Genomic DNA, 20,366 nt, shown 5'->3' with positions numbered 1-20,366 from the left:
AAGACTATAAAAAGCAATACGCCCTATAGGGTGCTAAACTTTGCCAGCGATGAATATCTTTGGTCAATTCCGCAAACGTGTTACATCTTTTGCAGCAGAAAAAAAAACATCTTACCAAAGTATTGAAGCTTATCATGTTCACCAAAAACAGAATGTAAACATTCGTTATTTTGAATTTATTAAATTAACATTTGCTTGTTTCTGCCAAGACTGTAACATGTTTGTGGAATTGAACTCAAACAGACATTGTCCTGCTCCAATGCGGTTGTAACTGTTGCACCTGCTGTATATTGGGCACAAGACATAATCCTATGTGCGTGCAAGAGACGTGGGGTGTGGTCAGTGCAATGGCCAGTGCATCAAGCTCACACCAATCACAAACATTTTTTAAATCCTTTATATTAAGTTCACTTGCTTGCTTGCTTGCACGCTTACGACCATGCAAATCTTTCAGTCGTTTTCTAACCCACTTCCCGTGATCCAATCGAGCTGACATTATGCACACAGACTCGTTGTGCGTGACAATTTATTTTCGTGAAATTCTTTTTCCATAACTTTACACTTTTTAGAATTTTTTTTTATATTTAATTACCAATTGCTTAATGGTGGCAGCCATCTCAAGCCAGAGGACGAGAGGACTCTAGCCGCCACGCATATAAAGGATTTATAGTGAAAAACTTTTTTTTTACGGGTTAATTTTTATCATCAATAACAGCCAAGATACATGCACTGTTGGAGGAAGGCCTTCCAAGCTGTTGCTATCTTGGTCTCGCGACACATCTATCTCCATGATGGACATGCCCTCGGATGTTTCCTCTTTTTGACGGCACTCCATCAAGAGTTTCATCCAACAGCCATCATCGTGCTAAATCCCACTTCTTTGGCTTAACAGTCAGAAGACGGCTGCTTGCGTTGTAGCCGAAACGTCGTGAGAATTGTTTTATTATGTTTTGTTTTTATTATTTTTGATTACTTCCCTTCTACGTGACTTTACCGAAAGAAACAAGAAGATGAATGTGTTCCTCTTCCTGTTTCTCAGTTTAATGCCAAGTATGCATATTCTTATTCGTGCACTCTTCAGCTTTTGTTCAATTTATGTTGTCCTCGTCAATGTTTCTGATCCACGTGCAATAGGGAGTAATATAAAGTGACTAAAACTTTTTTCCCAAGCGCATTCGCATGCCGCTTGCCGTTATTAGAAAGAACTGAAAAACCATTTACACCAGTTGTTCTAAACCGTTTTGATTGAACGGCTCCCAATCAAGACGACTGGTCAGAAGAAGGGAAGAAGGGTGTGGACAGGGCGCCCTCGCCCTTCATCGCGTCACACGCGCGCTCACTCACAGGTTTCTTCAGCTCCGTAGCCTTGGCCTCGGGCGTGAGTGACGGGATCCAGAAGCTGGGCAGCTGCTTGTCATGTAGATTGGCCTTGGTGCTGCTGCTCCCTGCAGCCGGCTCCTCCGCGCTCGCTGGCAGATGTGCAAGCAATCGCAATTCGGATCGCGTTCAGTAAAAAAAACACCGTTAGATGGTTTAATCAACTGGTTTTCGACGACTTTAATCATAGGTTATTGTAGCAACAGAAGGTGTATAGACACAAATTTTAGATATTGAAAATTTCAAACAATTGGTAAAAATGTATATGTTGATGAGAATAAACATGTGGCTAGTAAAGACCGTTATTACAGTGTACATGTAAAGCCACTTGTGTTAATTCACTACTCGGACTCAGTGAGGGCCACCCCACGGCATGCGGATCGTGGGGGTCAATTAACTGTCAGTACAGGTTGAAGGTGGGGACCATAGATGTGGAAGTGTATAAGTATAGTACAACAATTCATGTTATTGCACTGCCCTCTGCTGCCCACATATCCCCACAGGCAACAACTTTCTGTACATGTTGGTCACCCATTAAATAACTATTCAGGCTCAACCTTAGCTTACAAGATATGACAAATTCAGGCCCATCCCAAGGTGACATGATAGGTTTTACATAAAAAATCCAAAATGTGCTGAATAATCATGACTGAATAAAAGAAAAATAACCTCACCAACATAATTCGTTACAAAAGCCTCACTTGATAAAGAGAACAGATGTAAATGAGCTTTCAAAAAGTCAGATAAACTTCATGGACATGTATGTGTGTTGTACTGACAAAAGCACATGTGCAATTATCAGAGTACAGGTCTACAAGTGACCACTCAATTCGGTGTATTTGGGACTGTGCCAGTGTGTTTATGCCAGTGTGCAGGGAGCGGAGGTGCCGCGGTTAGCGCGTTGAATTGCGAACCCAGGGATCCTAGTTCGATTCCCGCTTACGGCCAACACTAGTGATGAATATCTGAACCAGTCCTGGGCCTCCCCTAGATCGACTCAACATTGCCAAGAGGGTGACAATGGCGGCTGGCCGTTATGCTGGCCACCCACCCCCTTCATGTGGCATGTCGACCTTCATAGGTGCTCGCTTACATCGCTTGGTTTAAAAGTCTGTTAAGGCTAAATGGAAGATGTTTGTGCGAGTGTATGGAGGTGACTGGTAACTGATAATTGCTACTCACTCTGAGAATGATTTGGAGATGCTAAAACTGAACCTGGAGCATGCCACGAAGAGGGGGGCTGTTGTGGAGAGAGTGGAGTAGTTTTTGTGCCGAGGCAGCAGAGGTCGCAACCGGGTACCCGATACCCGTACCCTACCCGATACCCGGCTACCCGTACCCGGCCGGGTATGGGTACCGTTTGCGACCCTGGTGCGGCCGGGTACGGGTAGGCCGTGAGTCACTGGTGAGTAACCGTTTGTCACTCATTTCCCAACGTCTTGTCTCGTCTCACAATTCAAGTTCCTAGAATCAACCCACCCGCGCCTGCAACATGGCTTCATCCCAGAGGTCGCAATCAGGTACCCGATACCCGTACCCTACCCGTACCCGGCCGGGTACGGGTACTCGTTTGTGACCCTGGTGCGGCCGGGTATGGGTAAGGAATCAAAACCCGTTTGCGACCTCTGCGAGGCAGTGTGCTTAAGAACACTTCTGGTTTAGCTAAGGAGGTCTCACTCCAAATCAGTCAAGCGGAATTATCTTTCGTCAGCTACCTAATGCCGTGTGGAAGCTGCAGGGCCTACCACTCCATACAAAAATCCAGGTCTTCTGGTCCAGTTATACCCTCCCTTCTCTATGCTTTTGAAATGGGAAACATTCAGACCGGCTTGCCTACGATGCATCCTGAGTTTAACCAGACTGGATTATTAACTTGCAGAGCCTTTAAATATTTGGACACCGTCCCATCGGTAACCTCCTCTGGCAGGAGAGGCTGTTTTTGCTGGGTCATATAGCCCACATGCCCAGCCACCGAATGCCCAAGCAGCTTCTGTTTGGCAGATAGAGGGGGCTAAATGGGCATGGCATGGTCTATAAAAGAGATGGACTGATGCCGTATAAAAGGATGTGGAGCTGGTTGGACTGCCTGATGACTGGTACCGGCGGTGTCAAGAACGGGCTCTGTGGAGGAGGCTCGTGAAGGACACGACTGGGCAGTTGGAGGAAGGCGCCCTCCAACAACAATGGAGGACAGAGGAGCGACACTCAAAACAATGAGCTGGGCGGCTAAAACGCGAGTTGGCACATTGGGGAATACAGGTGGTGAAATCTGCCAGTCATTTGAGTCAGTCAACTCATGGCACCTGGGTGTGTCCCGTGATCTTCTGCCAACGAGCCTTCGACACTTCACGTGGCCTCAAGATGTACCGAGTTTGGCACAAGCGACGTAGTGATGTCGCCGCCACTTAGTGGTGAACAGCGGTTGTTGTGGATGACTGTGCTAGTGTGTGCAGGTGACTGTGCAGCTGCGTTTGCAGGTGAATGCGAGCTCTGACCAGCAGCAGATTTGGGTGCGAAGGGGTTGAGGGGCTTGGAGATAATGGAGCCTTCTTTGGCGAGGAACGCCTTCACCTTGGACTCCTTCTCAGCCTTAGCCAACTCCTGTAACTCTGTGCTCTTCTTTTTCTTCTGTTTCTCGTACAGCTGCACCAAAGCCAAAATCAATAATTTACCCTGTACAATATCAACAGTTTAACAACACAGTGTGAATAATGCACCATCGGAAAACGTTTGCCTTGTACGTGAGCACCAGTGAAAGCCAAGGCCACATTTTAATTCATGGCGTTTGTTTTAAATAACTGAGAATCGTGAACATATTGCATGACTGATAAAAGTACCTTTGTTTTCCTGGCTATCTCGCACTTCTGGTGAAGAATATACTCCAGGATTGCCTCTTTCTCGTACAGAAATCCATCTGGCCTGCAATCACAGCAGCAGTGAACAAAGAAAATGAGAGATGGAGGATACTTTTTTTTAACCGCCTAAACACTGCTTGGTTTCACAATTAAATAATAATCGACTTCTACCCACAACCACCTTAAAGCTGTCTCTGGCCAGATTAAGGTGAGAGTTTTCTATACAAAGTTATAGGCAATCTCTCAGTGTTTTTCCGTTCAAATAGTCTGCAAAGGTGTGGTCTGCTGCGGTTTGTTCCGTTATTTGATTTGTTAATTAATGAGACTGTGGGGACTCTCTCGTCTGGAGGTCTAGGAGTCATGACCCAGCAAGAGAAGTGGTTTTGCCAGACGCCTTCCACTCAAGACGATTATGCGTAGCAGATGCTGGAGAAATGCTTATGCGGTCCAGTTTCTTGTGTCGAAACCATTCTTCCTATGGACAGCTTAAATACACAATATATTCCTACTCGTCCGTTTTTACATGGTGCTTTCAAAAATTAATATCGAACACATGGCAAGAAAATGGGCAACAATAAAACTTTAACTGGCAGTAATTACTGTTATAGCACCACAACGAGCATAGCATTATTTTCATGGCACTTATTCTATGTAAAGAAATGTATGTTTTCAAAATGAATATCATTCTATGGTGCATATAAAAAACAACACAGTAACGCTTTGGCAGTTTTTTTTCTCTTAACAATTGGAGATCTTAAATAAGGCTCTTTAAAGACAATATTATTGTTTTTACAGTTCTCTGTTTTATTAAAAAACACAAAAAATAACAACTACTGTCCTGCCAGATGTAGAATGCAAAGTTCATTGTCGTGCAAACACTCAAAACATGACGACAACAAAAACATTTCTGCTGGTCTTCCTTCAGAACTCCAAAACCATTCAACCAGTAGGGTGAGAGGTCTCAAGAGTACGTGGGCTCAGAGTACGCGGGGGACCTGCTCATATACGACCGACCCGACTCATATTTGCACTTCACGCACTGGGGCGGGAAGCGAGTCAAATCACCCCCGCCATCATGTGAACATGTATTTGATGGCGTGTAACTGTATTAGCCCGTGCAAGAAACGAGTCCACCCAGCTCGCATCTTTCGTATTTATCATACACAGATGATGTGAATAATCTACTGTGCAGTACTTTATTTTATTAAATATTTACGTACATATACACTCGTGTAGGCGAACCCCGACTTACGCGAATTCCCGCTTACGCGGGGAACTCTGAGACCTTACTGTATTCTATTTACACTAATGCCAGGTTAAGTGTTTTAAGCGCAAAGCAAAACGGTCAATCTATTAATATCGCTCCTTAATCGAACGATACATGCATCGAAATCTGTAAAACCCCTGCAGCCACCAGTGGCTGCTACAATCACCATAACTTAAAATAATAATCATTCCCAAAACGTGACAAATTCGCCGAATCAGAGGGAATCGGGAGGGAATCGTAAACATCCTGGGATCTACAAGCAAAAGATAACAAAGGACAAGTACATTTTCTGAGTAGGGCTGATGCAATAACCACTGGAATTTATATTGCAGTAAGTGCTGCAGAATAAAAAAGGCTGACCGTCAAATACTGAATCGCTGACTGGTTACAAGTGAGTTATTTCCATTTAACCCGATCACCATAATAACGGTTGAACAAGTCTTCATTGCTGTCAACAAACATTAAGTACAATGACTATAATCGCCCATGAGACCGCACGATGTCTCACCACAATGTTTACGGGAAGAAACAACTGCTACAGTTAGCAGATGACGTGTACGAGTATGGATTGCCAAAGTGTGCGCTATGTGAGAAACAACATATCACGCGCTGCTGCCGGGAAAGAAGGCCAAATGTGCAGCCTGTGGAGAAGGGCCACAAACTGCTGGGTGCTTTCCCAAACACCGTCTTTACTCTTGAGCGTTAAGCCCACGCAGTCTGCGATGAACCAGCCTTCTGTTTCAACCCTAATTCAACAGATTGGCGAGTCAGATGTGGTTCAATTAGGCAATGGTTATTCGTGTGTTTTAAAATTTCTCGGCCAAAATTCTGTTAAGTGGCATTAATACAAGATAGAATCAAAAGCATTAGGCTTGCAGTCAACACCATGTGTAAAGAAAATTATTAAAATTGCATTGAGCAAAACATGATACATTCAAGTGTACTCAATCAACGATGACCATTTTTAAGTAGCAATACCCTTAAGACAATGTGTACAAGTCTCACATTATTTAATCCAGCTTTACTTAAAAAACAGGTGCTTTTCTTGGCCAACTCTTGTAAATAAAACACTTAAGCGTGATGGACACTGCTTTGTATCAGGGTACGAGTTCTTTGGCAAACAATTTTTGTATTTTATCAGTTATGATAAACAATAGTTCATCATAACTGGGAAACATGAAGTAAAAATCCCTGCATTATTATCCATGTTGCATGAGTTTGGTTTCTATCCACTCACCTTCCACAAAGAAAACTTAATGTGGTTTACGTTTTTAAATGGCAGTTTTATTTTTATGAAATACTTTTGCTCAACGGGTGCTCAAAACAAACTCTCTTACTGAAAAGTATCATATTTGCCTGGGCTTTCATCTTTAATCATCACATCTCTCTGTCCTGAAGACAAAACATGGGTCATGTGTTTTCCAGTACGATCAGAATAAAGCTCCCTTCGCCGCAACTATCTTATTCATGTCTCCCTGCCCCCCACATTATTTCAGAGAAGTCAAGTTCCTCTGTATTTACAAGAATATGCAAACTTAGATCAATCCAATTCCACAGACTCAGCTTGTGAGTGTTTGGGTCTCATCACTGATATTTTCTGCAGCACTGAAATGACAGACTAGTTACACGGTGGAAACCAAATCTTACTCACGTCACGACGGGCTCTTTACATGGCTGCAGGCTCAGGCAGCAGCAATCAAAGTCCTTTATGGAATCCTTGCTGAGGCGGGCCCGCTGGGTGCCATACCCGGAGACCGCTGTAAATCATCAAAAATCATCAATGAGAGAAATGTTTAGTCACATTAATGTTTTGAAAGTATAGGCGGTCCCCACTTTGACGACACAATGTGTTCTTGGAAACCCCTTCGTTGTAAATCGGACCCTATTTTTCCAGACAGTAGAAACATCACTTGTCGATGTGTTTTTCCTTTTATCAGTCATATTTAAGAGGGCTTAATAGGCAAACAATCCACAAAAACACTTGTGGATAACAGCCCATGCAAAGTCACATCGGAAACCAGACCGACTCTGTTAAAATGTATTTGGAGTGATGTTGGAAGATGCTTTGTAAATAAAGCTTCTGCATTGTCGTAAATCCATGGTGGCATTATATAAACGTTATAAATGTGGATTGTTGGAAATCAGGTAAAGTGGATCATCGTAACCCGGAAACCGCCTGCCCAGTGTAACTGGTGGGGTATATTTCGATTTAAAGCTTTCATGACTGCAGGGATTCATCTTCTTGGTTCTTATAAAACATAATAAAATAATTCTCACGTTTCGGCCACAACGCAAGCAGCCGTCTGCTTGCGTTGTGGCCGAAACGTCATGAGAATTATTTTATTGGTTAATTTTTATTATTTTATTATTTCCATTCTACGTGACTTTACCGAAAGAACCAAGAAGATGGTGGGGTATAGCATGGGCTACCTCACCCCTAAAGAGAAGTGGGCCAAATTATTAATTTTATTTCATCTTCTGGGAAACCAGTGCGGGAGTCATTTTACTCGAGAAATTGTACATGTACAGCCCGCCCCCCTCCCTCCCGATACGTTCCATTCATTGGCTACCACATTCTGATGAGCTCCCCCCCCCTCTCCTCCCCCCTCTCCTCGCTTTTAAGGGATTACATCTTGAATCATTGCCTCACTTGATGCAGCTAATCTGGCTGTGACGGTCCCACCTGATGACGGAGACTTGTGTTGCCTCCGAAACGTCGTGATCTTTATTTTATTTTATTATTTTTATTAATTTTGATGTTTTACCTACGTGACTTTACCGAAAAAACCTAAGAATATGTACAGCCCTTTTGAAAATCCACTGCTGGATGAGGGCTTCGCCATACGGTGTGGGTTGCGGGGATATTTGACACTTCACCGCCCGGTTTGTGCGGGGTTGAAGGTGGGGAGCACGGACAATGCGGTATACAAGAATGGCACAATGGATTGTTACACTGCCCTTTACTGCCCTTCTAATAGTCACAAAAATATTTATGCACACAATCTGCTTCGCTTTCAAGATCTTATAAGGTTATTTTGGTAATTCGACAAAATGTTAATTGCGTGAATCTTTATTTAGACTGGAGGAATCCGATGAGCTATGAAGTGTAGCTGGTATTGCCAGCCCAAATAAAGCCAGTAATACTAATGTCGCACCTGTGTCCTTTTTCTTTTCGTAGTAGGTGTACACAGCACCGGCGGTGCAGTTTCTGCCATGTCTGGTCATGGTGCGTCACACTCCAGCCTGTGAACAATAGCGTGGTTAACCACTCAGCTTAGCACGTGTGCGAGTGAGACTGCATCTGGCGATCGTCCATCGTGCACTTGTGGCCACATTGTCCAGAACGCAATGTGCATGCATGCACACTGTACGATGCAGCCTCCAAACTCCAAGGCGTCAATGTAATTGCATGTCAGTAAGGGTATTACGAATAAGCCACTGCATTTCCTTGATTAATTACATTTCACTTCTCGCCCACAGTTCTATCATTATATATTGCGGTTATTACGTGTACTTTGGTTAAAGCTGTTCTCACATAACTGTGGAAAATATTTTTACGCTTCAGTTATTGGACCGAAATATGAAGATATTAACCATGCAGAGAAAACAATGTTCCGTATCTTAATTAATCAACATGTGTTATTTTGCTGAATAGTGGAATGCAAGCATTATAAACATGTTTATACAATTTTAAGGATAGTATTTTCGTACGCTTTGATGTTTTAAATATTATTTTATCACAACATACATCAACATCAATTTAAAAACTATTCTGAGAAAACACCAAAAATGTTTTTTTTAAACAATGATTGACAGCAAAACAATACTCTAAAAATAGGCCCTTTAATACAGCCAGCTCAATATCACAACAAATTACAAATTTGCAATTGCTCTTGCTTGTGTCACCTCTGACTATGAAGTAATTTCAGATTTCGTTTCGCCATTATTACTACAGTCATTTGTCGCTGCCATTTTCAGAAAGAGCAAAGGCAAACATAATTAAATAAAGTTCTCACAACTAATAACAAAAATGATATCAACTATACTGCAGGCTAAAGGTTCACTCTTTTAACAAGTGGAAGGGTTTAGCATTTCAGTTGGAAAAAAAACTGCACGTGTTAAAATATGCAACTTTGGCCAACATGGTAGTTTCAACTTTCTGAAAGAAGAGGCAGCATTTAATCAGGGGCCACGATAATCCTCCTCCTGTCGCAATCGGAGAGGTGCGGCAACCCCTGTGATCGATGGAAACGCTGAGGTCACAGACTCGAACTGATGCCTCCTGCTGCCCCCTGTTAGGAGCGGTCACAGGCGGGTAATTAATTTATCTACAGCACTTAGCGGAGACCTTTAGTTACAAGCACGGCAAGCAATCACGGGCCTGAAAATGATAGCGGGGGATTTAGACCCGACCGTGTACATGGACAGCTGCATACCGTCAAGGCAGATCGGTCAGCCGACTTGCAAGGAGAGACGTTCAAAGGGGGAACACCGCGCTGCACCGGTGGATGGGAGTTCTGTGACTTCATGACCACGCGGCCCATTAATTTTGGAGGTCCTTCATCCCGAGATGCACTACAAAGGACAAGCTGTCTGTGACCCCCCACAGCCCTGCAGGACCCAGCCCCCACGCTAATCCGCCCTCCCCTGCGGAAGATAAATGAATTGCAGTGCGCCAGCTTGATGGCTGCAGGAAAAAGTCGTATATTGCCAAATTTCGCATCAAAAGGTCCTACAAGGCTCTGACAATTAAATGCTGGGTTCTGGCTCAAAATGTTAATCCAGCAACGAGTGTAATTCAAAATGCTATGAATTCTAAGGTTGCAGCATATTGCCACGTTGTTTTTGAAGTGTTAAAAAATACTTACTCAAGTCTGTTAAGTTAACGTTTTACAGATGGTACTAAAGTTTTTTCAATGAAAATTTGTGGTATGCAAATATACACAGGCTTACCTTTCATTATCAGTGCAAAATAGTCAAATCAACATGGATAAATGTAGTTTAAATACTGAAAATATTTATAAAAAGCTGTTATTCTGAATAACAATATTTTTTTTAAACAAGACAGTTTATTTAACTACCACTGGTCAAAAAATAAGAACAGCTGTATTATTGTACAAAAACAGCAACAGGTTTAATATTCAGCCAAATGTAAGTGTTATCTACTGATTTAGTTTTGCATGGCAGTCTGCAATGCATCCCACTTTATTTTCATCTGTCGAACGCTGTAAATTTCTGCAAAGGCACGGTTACAGGCAGGTGCCCGGGGCACGTAGGTCTGCTAGTCTTCCTACCATCTCCCCCTTGTCTCCACTCCTCTGCCTAATATAACATACGAGTGCATTTAACACATTGGCACTGAGCAGCTATATGGTGCAGTATGGCACTTGCACCTTTTCCATGCCACATTAAATCCAAAGTAACTCATCTCTGCAGACAGTACTATGTGCACAACACTCCCTTCTATGCCATTAGTAGTGCAAAAAGACGCAAGAACATTATCATCACTCTTAAAAGCAGCAGTGATGTTGCACAGATGCCTAATTGAATGTAGTAGCCTACACACTATATCGTTATAAACATAACCAGTATTCACACAAAAGATCCACCATATATCCATCACAAAAAACTCCTTAGAAAAGAAAAATAGGCTGACGTTTCAGACCGAGGTCCTTCATGAAGAAAAATGTCAGCCCATTTTCTATGTTGCTGTTATAAGGAAATGTTCGTGATGTATTTGCCAAGGTTTTATTCGAACTTGTGCATCAATGTTAAAAAGCAGTCCCTATATATATTGTTAAACACCAACATTAATTTACTCTAAATAGTGGCAATATTTTGAATTGATGTATTTTAACTAATTATTACCTCTTACACAGGTCTTTCAAATGTTCAATTTCAACAGATGTCAGGCATTGGTAAATGATGGGGCAGAGGCCAATATTGGACAATATATTTCGGTGCAAAATGTATAATTAGCATAACTACTGACCATGAAGCGCTTAGGACACTATAGTCTACACTTATAGAATAACAATAAAAAAAAATTTAATTACTGCCGTTTTGCCGCTGTCAAACAAACTACTTATTCGATTTGTTTAAAATGATCAATATTTGGTAAAAACAGAAATTGTATTCAGGTTATTTGCATACCAAGGCCCCTGATAATGTGTGGGGGGGGGGGCAAAATGTAATATAAATCCCGTGGCCCTCCTCAACTCTCCCTTGATCTCAGTGGTGATCCTCCCTCACACAGCCACGCGACATTGACATTTTCACACTTAACGTCACACGTTAAATATGATTACGTTCACCCGCTCGACAATGTACAAAAAAATGACTTAAAATTCTATCACACAAACACCATTTCTGGGTTTCACCAATATCGTCCTTTTTTAAGAACATAAAATGTCAACATTGTTTTTACAGTGCAAAGCAATGAATGCAATACAGTTAAATGACCGAATGATAAAAGAATAATGTGCAGCACTTTTGGCAGTGATCAAGGTCTAGGATTTTGTAGGAATGCCCTGGACTAACATTCCATAGCCAAAGATTTGCAGCAGCATAGATAGTGCCCAATGACTCCCTGTGATGTGTATACAACTGAGGGCATGCACTTGGTCTTTATGCAAACACTGACCATGGACCATCCACCGGTCACTAGAACCACCAACATGTGGAAATTCAGATACTGCATTCATGTTATGCAAAACCAACGCTTTCAAATAGTTTCGTCCCTATTGATGGAGTCAAAATTTCACTAACAATGAAAGTAATTTTTCATGAAAACGAACATAAACATACAATAACTTACTAATCCATTTAAAAGTATTAAACAAAAATTAACTATTAGTTTACCACTCATTCCTGAGTGAAAGTCTTCCAAAACCATCACCATCTTTCAATCTTGCCTACATTGTAACATTACATCAAAGTCCTGTTCATGAACTTATATCTCGCTTCATCTTTGCAGTGCTCATCCTCAGGTGCATTCTTTTAGGTGTGAATCTGTCACGAGCTTTGTCCATCGGCCAATATGCTTTCTATTGAAGTATCCTCTGCAAGCTCAAGTAACTTACAATTGGCCCAGATTCACCTACCTACCTGCTCATAATTTCATGCATGAATCTCGGCATTTTTTACACGCTACTTTGTAAAATTATATTTCTGTGCCCATGGTTATGAAGAACCAATACAGTCTTATTTTTTCAAGTCAGTACGTAATTTCCTGCTGAAATTAGCAGAGGTGCTCATCTCGCTCATGGTCCAGAGGCGGTCGTGAAAATTTTACTATTTTTACTTTACCATGTCAGGCCCACCGAGCTATATATACTGTACTGTAGTAATTTTTCAGAAGCCACCTGGCCACAAATGATAGCTCAAAGTGGCTTATCACGTCCAAGTGTATTGCAGCCAAATACTCTCAACGCATATTTCTAAATGTGGAGGGAAAAACAGGAGGATCCGGATAAAATACCACGCGACCACGGGGAGAGAGAAATGGAAACTCCAAATGTACAAGCGTCAGGGTCAGGATTGAACCCACAGCCACCTGTATGCCAGGCGAGGTAGTTAACATCTCACCACCGCGGTCCTGAATTCCACATTCATATGACGGCGTGTCTATTCATAGGTTAATCCGGTTAACTGCTGACTTCCTCACAAATTGGTAATTTTTTCGACAACGAAGATGATGAGCTAAGTCGAATCCCATCCGGGATTTGAACTCACAACCTTGTGAGACGCTCGCTCTACCGCTGAGCAACTTGGGCAGGATTATTAACACATTTGCTGTAAATATATGAAAACAATATACATTGCTTCCTACAAAATGTTATTTTTACAGACCCTGGAGAAAGTGGTCATAATTACGATATTTGTGGTCCGGGGGCTCTTCCGCCCCTTCCTTTACCAAGACGGACTGAGCAGCGTGGTGAAGCATGGTCAAACAATCCCACACGATTCACACGCCGTGGGGACACCTTCATCTGGCAAGACGTTGACAAGAGATCTACATAACTATGATGAATGACTACAGCTAAACTACCGTACAATGTGTGGGTGTTGTGCGGTTACAAAGATCCCCCACTCCCCCGTGTAGCCTTAACAGAATGTTGGGGCAAGTGCTGTTCGTGGGCACCTATGAATGCCGGCACGGCACAGGAGGGGGGTGGGAGGCCAGCAACCACGCCCGGCCGCCTTTGTCTCCCCCAGTGGCGATTGTTTTTTTTACACCCCACCAGGTACTCATTTGAGGCCGAGTCGCCCTCGGGGAGGTCCAGCACCGGTTCAGACATTCGTCAGCGGCTTTGGTGGCCGTGAGCGAGAAAATCGAACTCGGGTCGCCGAGTTCGTAGCGTGGCGCGTTAACCACTACCCCCCACGCCCCCACTGTGTCATTAGACACAACACACACGGACAGCCACAGCACACACGGACAGCCACGGCACACACGAAAAGAGACACGGCACACACGGACAGCCACAGCACACACTGAGAGACACAGCACACACGGAGAGACACGGCACACACGGACATACACGGCACACACGGACAGCCACAGCACACACGGACAGCCACGGCACACACGGACAGCCACGGCACACACGGAGAGACACGGCACACACGGACAGCCACAGCACACACGGACAGCCACAGCACACACGGACAGCCACGGCACACACGGAGAGACACGGCACACACGGACAGCCACAGCACACACTGAGAGACACGGCACACACGGACAGCCACAGCACACACGGACAGCCACGGCACACACGGAGAGGACACGGCACACACGGACAGCCACAGTACACACTGAGAGACACGGCACACACGGACAGCCACAGCACACACTGAGAGACACGGCACACACGGACAGGCACACACGGAGAGACACGGCACACACGGACAGCCACAGCACACACGGAGAGACACAGCACACACGGAGAGGAGAGCCACGGCACACACGGAGAGACACGGCACACACGGACAGCCACAGCACACACGGAGAGACACAGCACACACGGAGAGACACAGCACACACGGAGAGCCACGGCACACACGGAGAGACACGGCACACACGGACAGACACAGCACACACGGACAGACACAGCACACACGGACAGCCACAGCACACACGGAGAGCCACGGCACACACGGAGAGACACGGCACACACGGACAGACACAGCACACACGGACAGACACAGCACACACGGACAGCCACAGCACACACGGAGAGCCACGGCACACACGGACAGCCGTCGCGTTGGTGGCAAAAATCCAAGGGTGGCACAGTCGTTTTTTTTACAATCGGGTTTGTCTTTTTATATTAAACCCGATCTGAGACTGGGAGAAATCCGGTTTAATTGGTTCTAATTGCAGAACTGCACTTCGCCAACTTCTCAACGATGGGCTTCATCCATTCCAAGCGAAGGAACTCACTGGCAGTGCCCACGATTGTGGAGAAGCTCCTCGTGTTCATCAAGACCAGGGGTCGGCAACCTACGGCTCCGGAGCCGCATGCGGCTCTTTACGGGCTGCTTCTTGACGATATGTACGTATGTACAGTATGTACTCAGATGCATTGCGGCTCTTGAAATACTGAATTTTGTACCGAATTGGAAAGAAATGGCTCTTCTTGTTATTTTGGTTGCCGACCCCTGATCAAGACCAAACCTGCCCGCCGCATTCTACGACTACCCCGTGCCCGACGGCCCCCCGAGTACGATAGCAGCACCGACGAGGAAGCAGCCTAAGCCTCGGATCAGAATTTCGTATTCATTAAACCAGGTTTTAATTCCCCTAAATCGGGTTTAATTGTATTAAAGAAAAAACACCGATGCCTGCCGCTGGAAAAATCGTGTTTTTCCGGCAAAAATCAGGAACCCGTGTGCGCGACTGCGTCACCGTCCGGGCCTTGTAACAACAACAACAGCAGCAGCTGGGCCGCCCCAGGGGTACGAGATGGTCGCCTTACACCGCGTGAGGCGAACGCCGCGACAGCGAAGCAACTTATAGGCGGACGCGACCGCTCGGCACCGGACCGCGGGACGCTTTGACGAGAAGGCTGAAGGCGGCCGCCGGGCAACTCACTCCGCGCTCGGCCGCAAGTCGAAGGCCTCACACCCCCCCTCCCCCTCAATTACCACGGGGGGGGACTTTACATTACCTACAGCGTACGCGCGCGATTCCCAAAGGCGATTGGACGGAAGCGATCACGTGCCTAGAGTCAATCCGGGCTCCTATTGGTCAAAGTGGGGGCGGCTGCACTGACCACGCCCCCCCTCACGCACCCCCACCCCCCTCAAGATGACGTCACTGCGTATCCGTTGTGTGAAATACAAACGGGGTTGAGGGGATTTTTTTTTAAAGCTACGGATCGTCCGTAGGGGGGTTTGGGGGGGGGTCGCGATTTCGTAAAGCGCGGGGCCGCCGTGTCTCGCTATTGGTGTGCATAATAAAGATAATAGATTTTGATTTAAAGCTTTCGTGACTGCAGGGATTCATATTCTTGGTTATTTCGGTAAAGTCACGTAGAAGGGAAATAATAAAAGAATAAAAATATAAAACAATAAAAATTCTCACGACGTTTCGACTGCAACACAAGCAATCATCATCAGGTGTGAAATCCACAGCAATAAAATTTGAAAGAAAAAAAATTATACTTTTCTTGCTGTGGATTTCACACCTGATGATGATTGCTTGTGTTGCAGTCGAAACGTCGTGAGAATTTTTATTGTTTTATATTTTCATTATTTTATTATTTCCCTTCTACGTGACTTTACCGAAAGAACCAAGAATATAAAGATTATACTTTGGTTCTTTCGGTAAAGTCACGTTGGTATAAAATAAAAATACAGGTTATATTTGTTGTTGGGTTCGATCGCGTAAATATATCTCGTTTAATTGTAAATGTTGTTTTAAATCAAATAAAAAGCTTGAATTTACAACCAGCTCAGTATTATTTTCTGATTAAGTAGCACTGATTGAGCAGCACAAAAAACTGGAATTGCTACACGCCACCACCCAACACAGACAATTAGTAAAGTTTGTCACGTCAACAGAACGTGCCAATTCGTTACTGGTACAACAACATTTACAATCTGAGTACGACATTTCGCCACTAACACTGGTCTACAGACAAAATGCTTCCGAAATAAATGTAGTCCAACTTTAATTCTGGGTCACTAAGAATGAAAATTATGCAAAAAAATGTTCATTGGCTCTAGTTTTCAAGATATGCTACTGGGTCTGTATATACGACCCTTGACTTGGGAATAGCGGAGGATATGTGAGTTATAAAGGGAAGGGATCTCGATTTAAACCAGAAATCACGAAAATACATCTATGACTGAATATATGAATAGATCTATGACTGGGTTTGGGCAGTAATTGCTTTTTGAGCAAAACAATGAATGATGCGATCTGAACCTGGAATTGCATCATACATGATATGAATTGCATAATGTTATTCCTAGAAGTCATGTATACCATCATAACTAGGCTTACATCCCTCTGCTGAACAAATTGCCCTATATCAGCTCTAGAAATCAGATGGTGTCGTGCTCTTATTTGTCAGTGTTTGATTTTGTAAAGGGACACATTTCTGTTTCGCCAAGGTGAGCAGAGATGTGCCTCGTACTTGTGTGAACAAAGCAGATAACTTCTGCTATGTTTGTATCACAAAACCACAGTATAACTACTATGGTTAAGAACGCCTATCACCTTTATTTTGGCTGCAAAATTGGAGATCAGGACAAGATGTGGGCCCCACACATATGCTGCAACACTTGTGCAACAAATATTCGCCAGTGGTTGAACAGGAAAAGGAAAGCTATGCCTTTTGAAGTGGCAATTATTTGGAGAGAGCTAGCAGATCATATCAGCAATTGTTACTTCTGAATGGCGCCTCCAGTTGGGAAAGGTGTGTCAAAGAACAAAAAGTGGACTTCATTATCCAAACATTTCATCAGCTATACGCCCAGTTCCTGATGTACCAAAATTATTCTCACTTGAGTCAGACGAGGAAGAGGATGAAACTTTATGGGACCTCCTTTTCCAGTACCAAAATATAAGAACAGGTTTTCTCCTTTTTTCTGGCATACAAAACAGGTGTTAAGATGGTAAAACACCACACTGAAACCTTTTACAAGGAATCATGTCTGCATTAACCACAATACTTGTGGTCAGAATGCACACAAAAAACATACTCTGATAATATATGCATTGTCTTTGAAACACCGTTTGAGACTAGGCTCGAAAGAAAGCTGTTTGGTGTGGACCAATCAGTTAACACCGTTTTAAGGCTCGAAAGAAAGCTGTCTGTGGTGTGGACCAGAGACAGCTTCCAGATTTTCTCCCATGCTCCTCATCTGAACCAAACCTCAAAACACAACGTGATCTGCAAGACCTTGTCAGGGATCTGGAACTACCCAAGAGTAAGGCAGAGCTGTTGGGCTCCAGACTGCAGCAGTGGAAGCTCCTGGCAGGTGAAGTTAGGGTTTCCATGTTCCGTGACCGTCAAAAGGATCTTGTCCCATTCTTCTTCATGGAAGGTGATCTTTTAGCCTGCAACAACATCGATGGTGTGATAGCAGCCCTCAACATCGTTCATAATGCAGATGAGTAAGGACTAAACTATGCACTTATATATAATGTTTTTTGGCCTTTTTCATAATAAATGTTATTTATACTCTTTGCAGTCACGAAAGCTTCAAATAAAAATGTTATTTATATAACCCTTTTGCTGATTTTAAAGTGTTACGTGATAACCTGTGCTGCAACCACAAACACATGAAAAGACCCAGGTTTTACAATTTATGAGTAAAAATCTACTTTCTACACAATATACATAGCCGTAACATGTAAAAACTTAAATATCTTGGGAACAGTAGCCAATCAGTTGTTTTAATTGGTATATTTCAAATCAGCACAAAAATCCATAATGAACAGCACATTTAATATCTGAAGCAGACGACATCTAAAAAAATTGTAGACCAGTGTAATTACAACTAGCTTCATCAGGCGACAGCCAGATTTGTGTAGAAATCCTCCTGTTTCGTTCCTTAAATAGAGGGGCAGATGTGATGACATCACTTGTGAGCAACTTCTTCCTTGAAGTGGGGAGGGCGATTAATCAATGCATATAATGACTATGGGTATCCATTACCGGTTGGGTTATCTGTATGGTAATCAACGTACATTATGCACGTGCATAATGTGAGCCCATTGTTCTAGTACCTCCTGTTGATTGTGTGCACTAAAATAGCCGTGCTTGTTGTTGTTCAATGGTAATCCCTATTGAAGTATGGTGATATCCATATAATATAAGGATTTTTTTTGCATCGAGCCAACGCATGTTTTGCAAAGATAGAATTGATTTTTAGACTTTTTTAAGCTTTACAACTAAAGTTGAAAGTATGGTTGCTAGAGCCCTCAGTTTATCTGTTCATCTGCAATGGGACGGGACATGGTAACTCTCGTAGAGATGATCCAACATTAACAAATGTATAAAGTTGTGTTGCTAATGAGGAGCTGCCCTATGGAAAACCTAACCAATTGCGCCCGATACAGTTGTGGGAATTGTATTTCGCAAACCCCCGCACCACCGCTACCACCCTCAAGGTTATTAGCCAAGCAATTTATCCAAGTAATGATTTTTTTGCCTGCAATACATTTTTTTTTATAACAAAATAATATAGAATAATATTTTGTCAACGGCTGTTCTTTGACGGATTTTACATTTAAAAGTTTCACTATTGAGATCCTTGTTGGTAATTAGAGGCACGAATGGGCATCGTGGCATGACTTTCCGTGGTTTCCAGTGTCCGTGTCCACAGCTGGGAACTCCGTGATGGTGAAGAGACGCTCTTCAGATGAAACCCTGTTTCTGCAGTTTATCCCCAATACGTGCATTTTTTTATTTCTTACAAAAGACAGCTTCTAAGAGCTGTGCGTGTTTTTTTATTTTACAGTGTGTTGTTCATGTTATGGGAGGCATGACCAGACATAAGGAAAAAGCAAAAGGTGCAACAGAAATATATTTTTTTAATTCCCAAGTGATGTTTTTAAACTTGTTCTAGTTACGGCTCTGTGCGTTTTGTTTGAACGTACTCCTGCAGTCTTGAATTCCCTCTGGCCAACCTCACTGTGAGACACCTTCCCAGTTAAAATCCCAGACTCTTTAGGTGCTTGTTTTTCCCTGTCTGTATCATGTGTTGAAGTGCAATCACATTTGAATGGTTTAAATATGCAAATGTTATTGCATTGTAAGTTGAAAAAATCGATTTAGTGGCAAGAATTTAGACTTTTGTTTAATATAAATACTCATTGGGTCGTGTGGTGATGCAGTGATTAGTGCACTACGCTACAAAATCCCAGTGGCCTGAATTCAGTTCCTGGTTACGACTAACATCAATAGTACTTTTTGTTTTTTTCGGTAAAGTCACGTAGGTAAAACATTAAATTAAATAAATGAAAACAACTCAATTAAATCACGACGCTTCGGAATTTAGTTGTTTTCATTAATTTAATTTTTTACCTACGTGACTTTACCGAAAAAACCAAAGAGTATGAATCCTTGCAGTCACGAAAGCTTCAAATCTAGAATTAACATCAATAGTGCGTGATGTTTGAGCCAATTCTGATCAGCTCCTTCACCAAGCTGCAATGACTAGCGTGGCGAAGTATGGTAAAAAATAAAATTCCCATGATAAGATGGCATGCGGAGGACTTCATTTAGCTGTGGATTGAAACTAAAATCTCTTCATAGTTTTCGTAACTTAATTTATAAATACAGTACTTACGAAGACTATCCAATAGAGCTGAATGGCTTCAAGTTAACATTTTACAGTCTTGACCA

At 43.1% G+C, this 20,366-nt stretch overlaps 1 protein-coding gene across 4 annotated transcripts in view; it reads right to left on the bottom strand.

The window, feature by feature from the left end:
- The window catches only part of NOSIP (nitric oxide synthase interacting protein), a 33,440-nt gene extending 17,786 nt beyond the window's left edge, over positions 1–15,654 (bottom strand). The window contains exons 1-6 of one of the 4 annotated variants that reach the window (XM_061564519.1): positions 15,550–15,654; positions 8,655–8,742; positions 7,151–7,256; positions 4,215–4,296; positions 3,873–4,020; positions 1,345–1,469 (exon numbers count right to left, since the gene is read on the bottom strand). In XM_061564519.1, the coding sequence (XP_061420503.1) occupies positions 1,345–1,469; positions 3,873–4,020; positions 4,215–4,296; positions 7,151–7,256; positions 8,655–8,724 (531 nt within the window). In that variant the 5' untranslated portion in view covers positions 8,725–8,742; positions 15,550–15,654. Of the gene's footprint in view, positions 1–1,344; positions 1,470–3,872; positions 4,021–4,214; positions 4,297–7,150; positions 7,257–8,654; positions 8,743–9,935; positions 10,075–15,482 lie in introns of those variants that run through there. The other 3 variants (XM_061564518.1, XM_061564517.1, XM_061564521.1) reach the window with 3 other exon arrangements.
- Between the last annotated feature and the right edge of the window lie 4,712 nt (positions 15,655–20,366).

This window comes from Lethenteron reissneri, chromosome 33 (genome assembly GCF_015708825.2).
Source record: "Lethenteron reissneri isolate LAM-NWPU_2019-01 chromosome 33, ASM1570882v1, whole genome shotgun sequence".
NCBI classification, from domain to species: Eukaryota; Metazoa; Chordata; class Hyperoartia; order Petromyzontiformes; family Petromyzontidae; genus Lethenteron; species Lethenteron reissneri.
The sequence above is the reverse complement of the archived record's forward strand: the minus strand, read 5'-3'. Positions and strand labels throughout refer to the sequence as shown.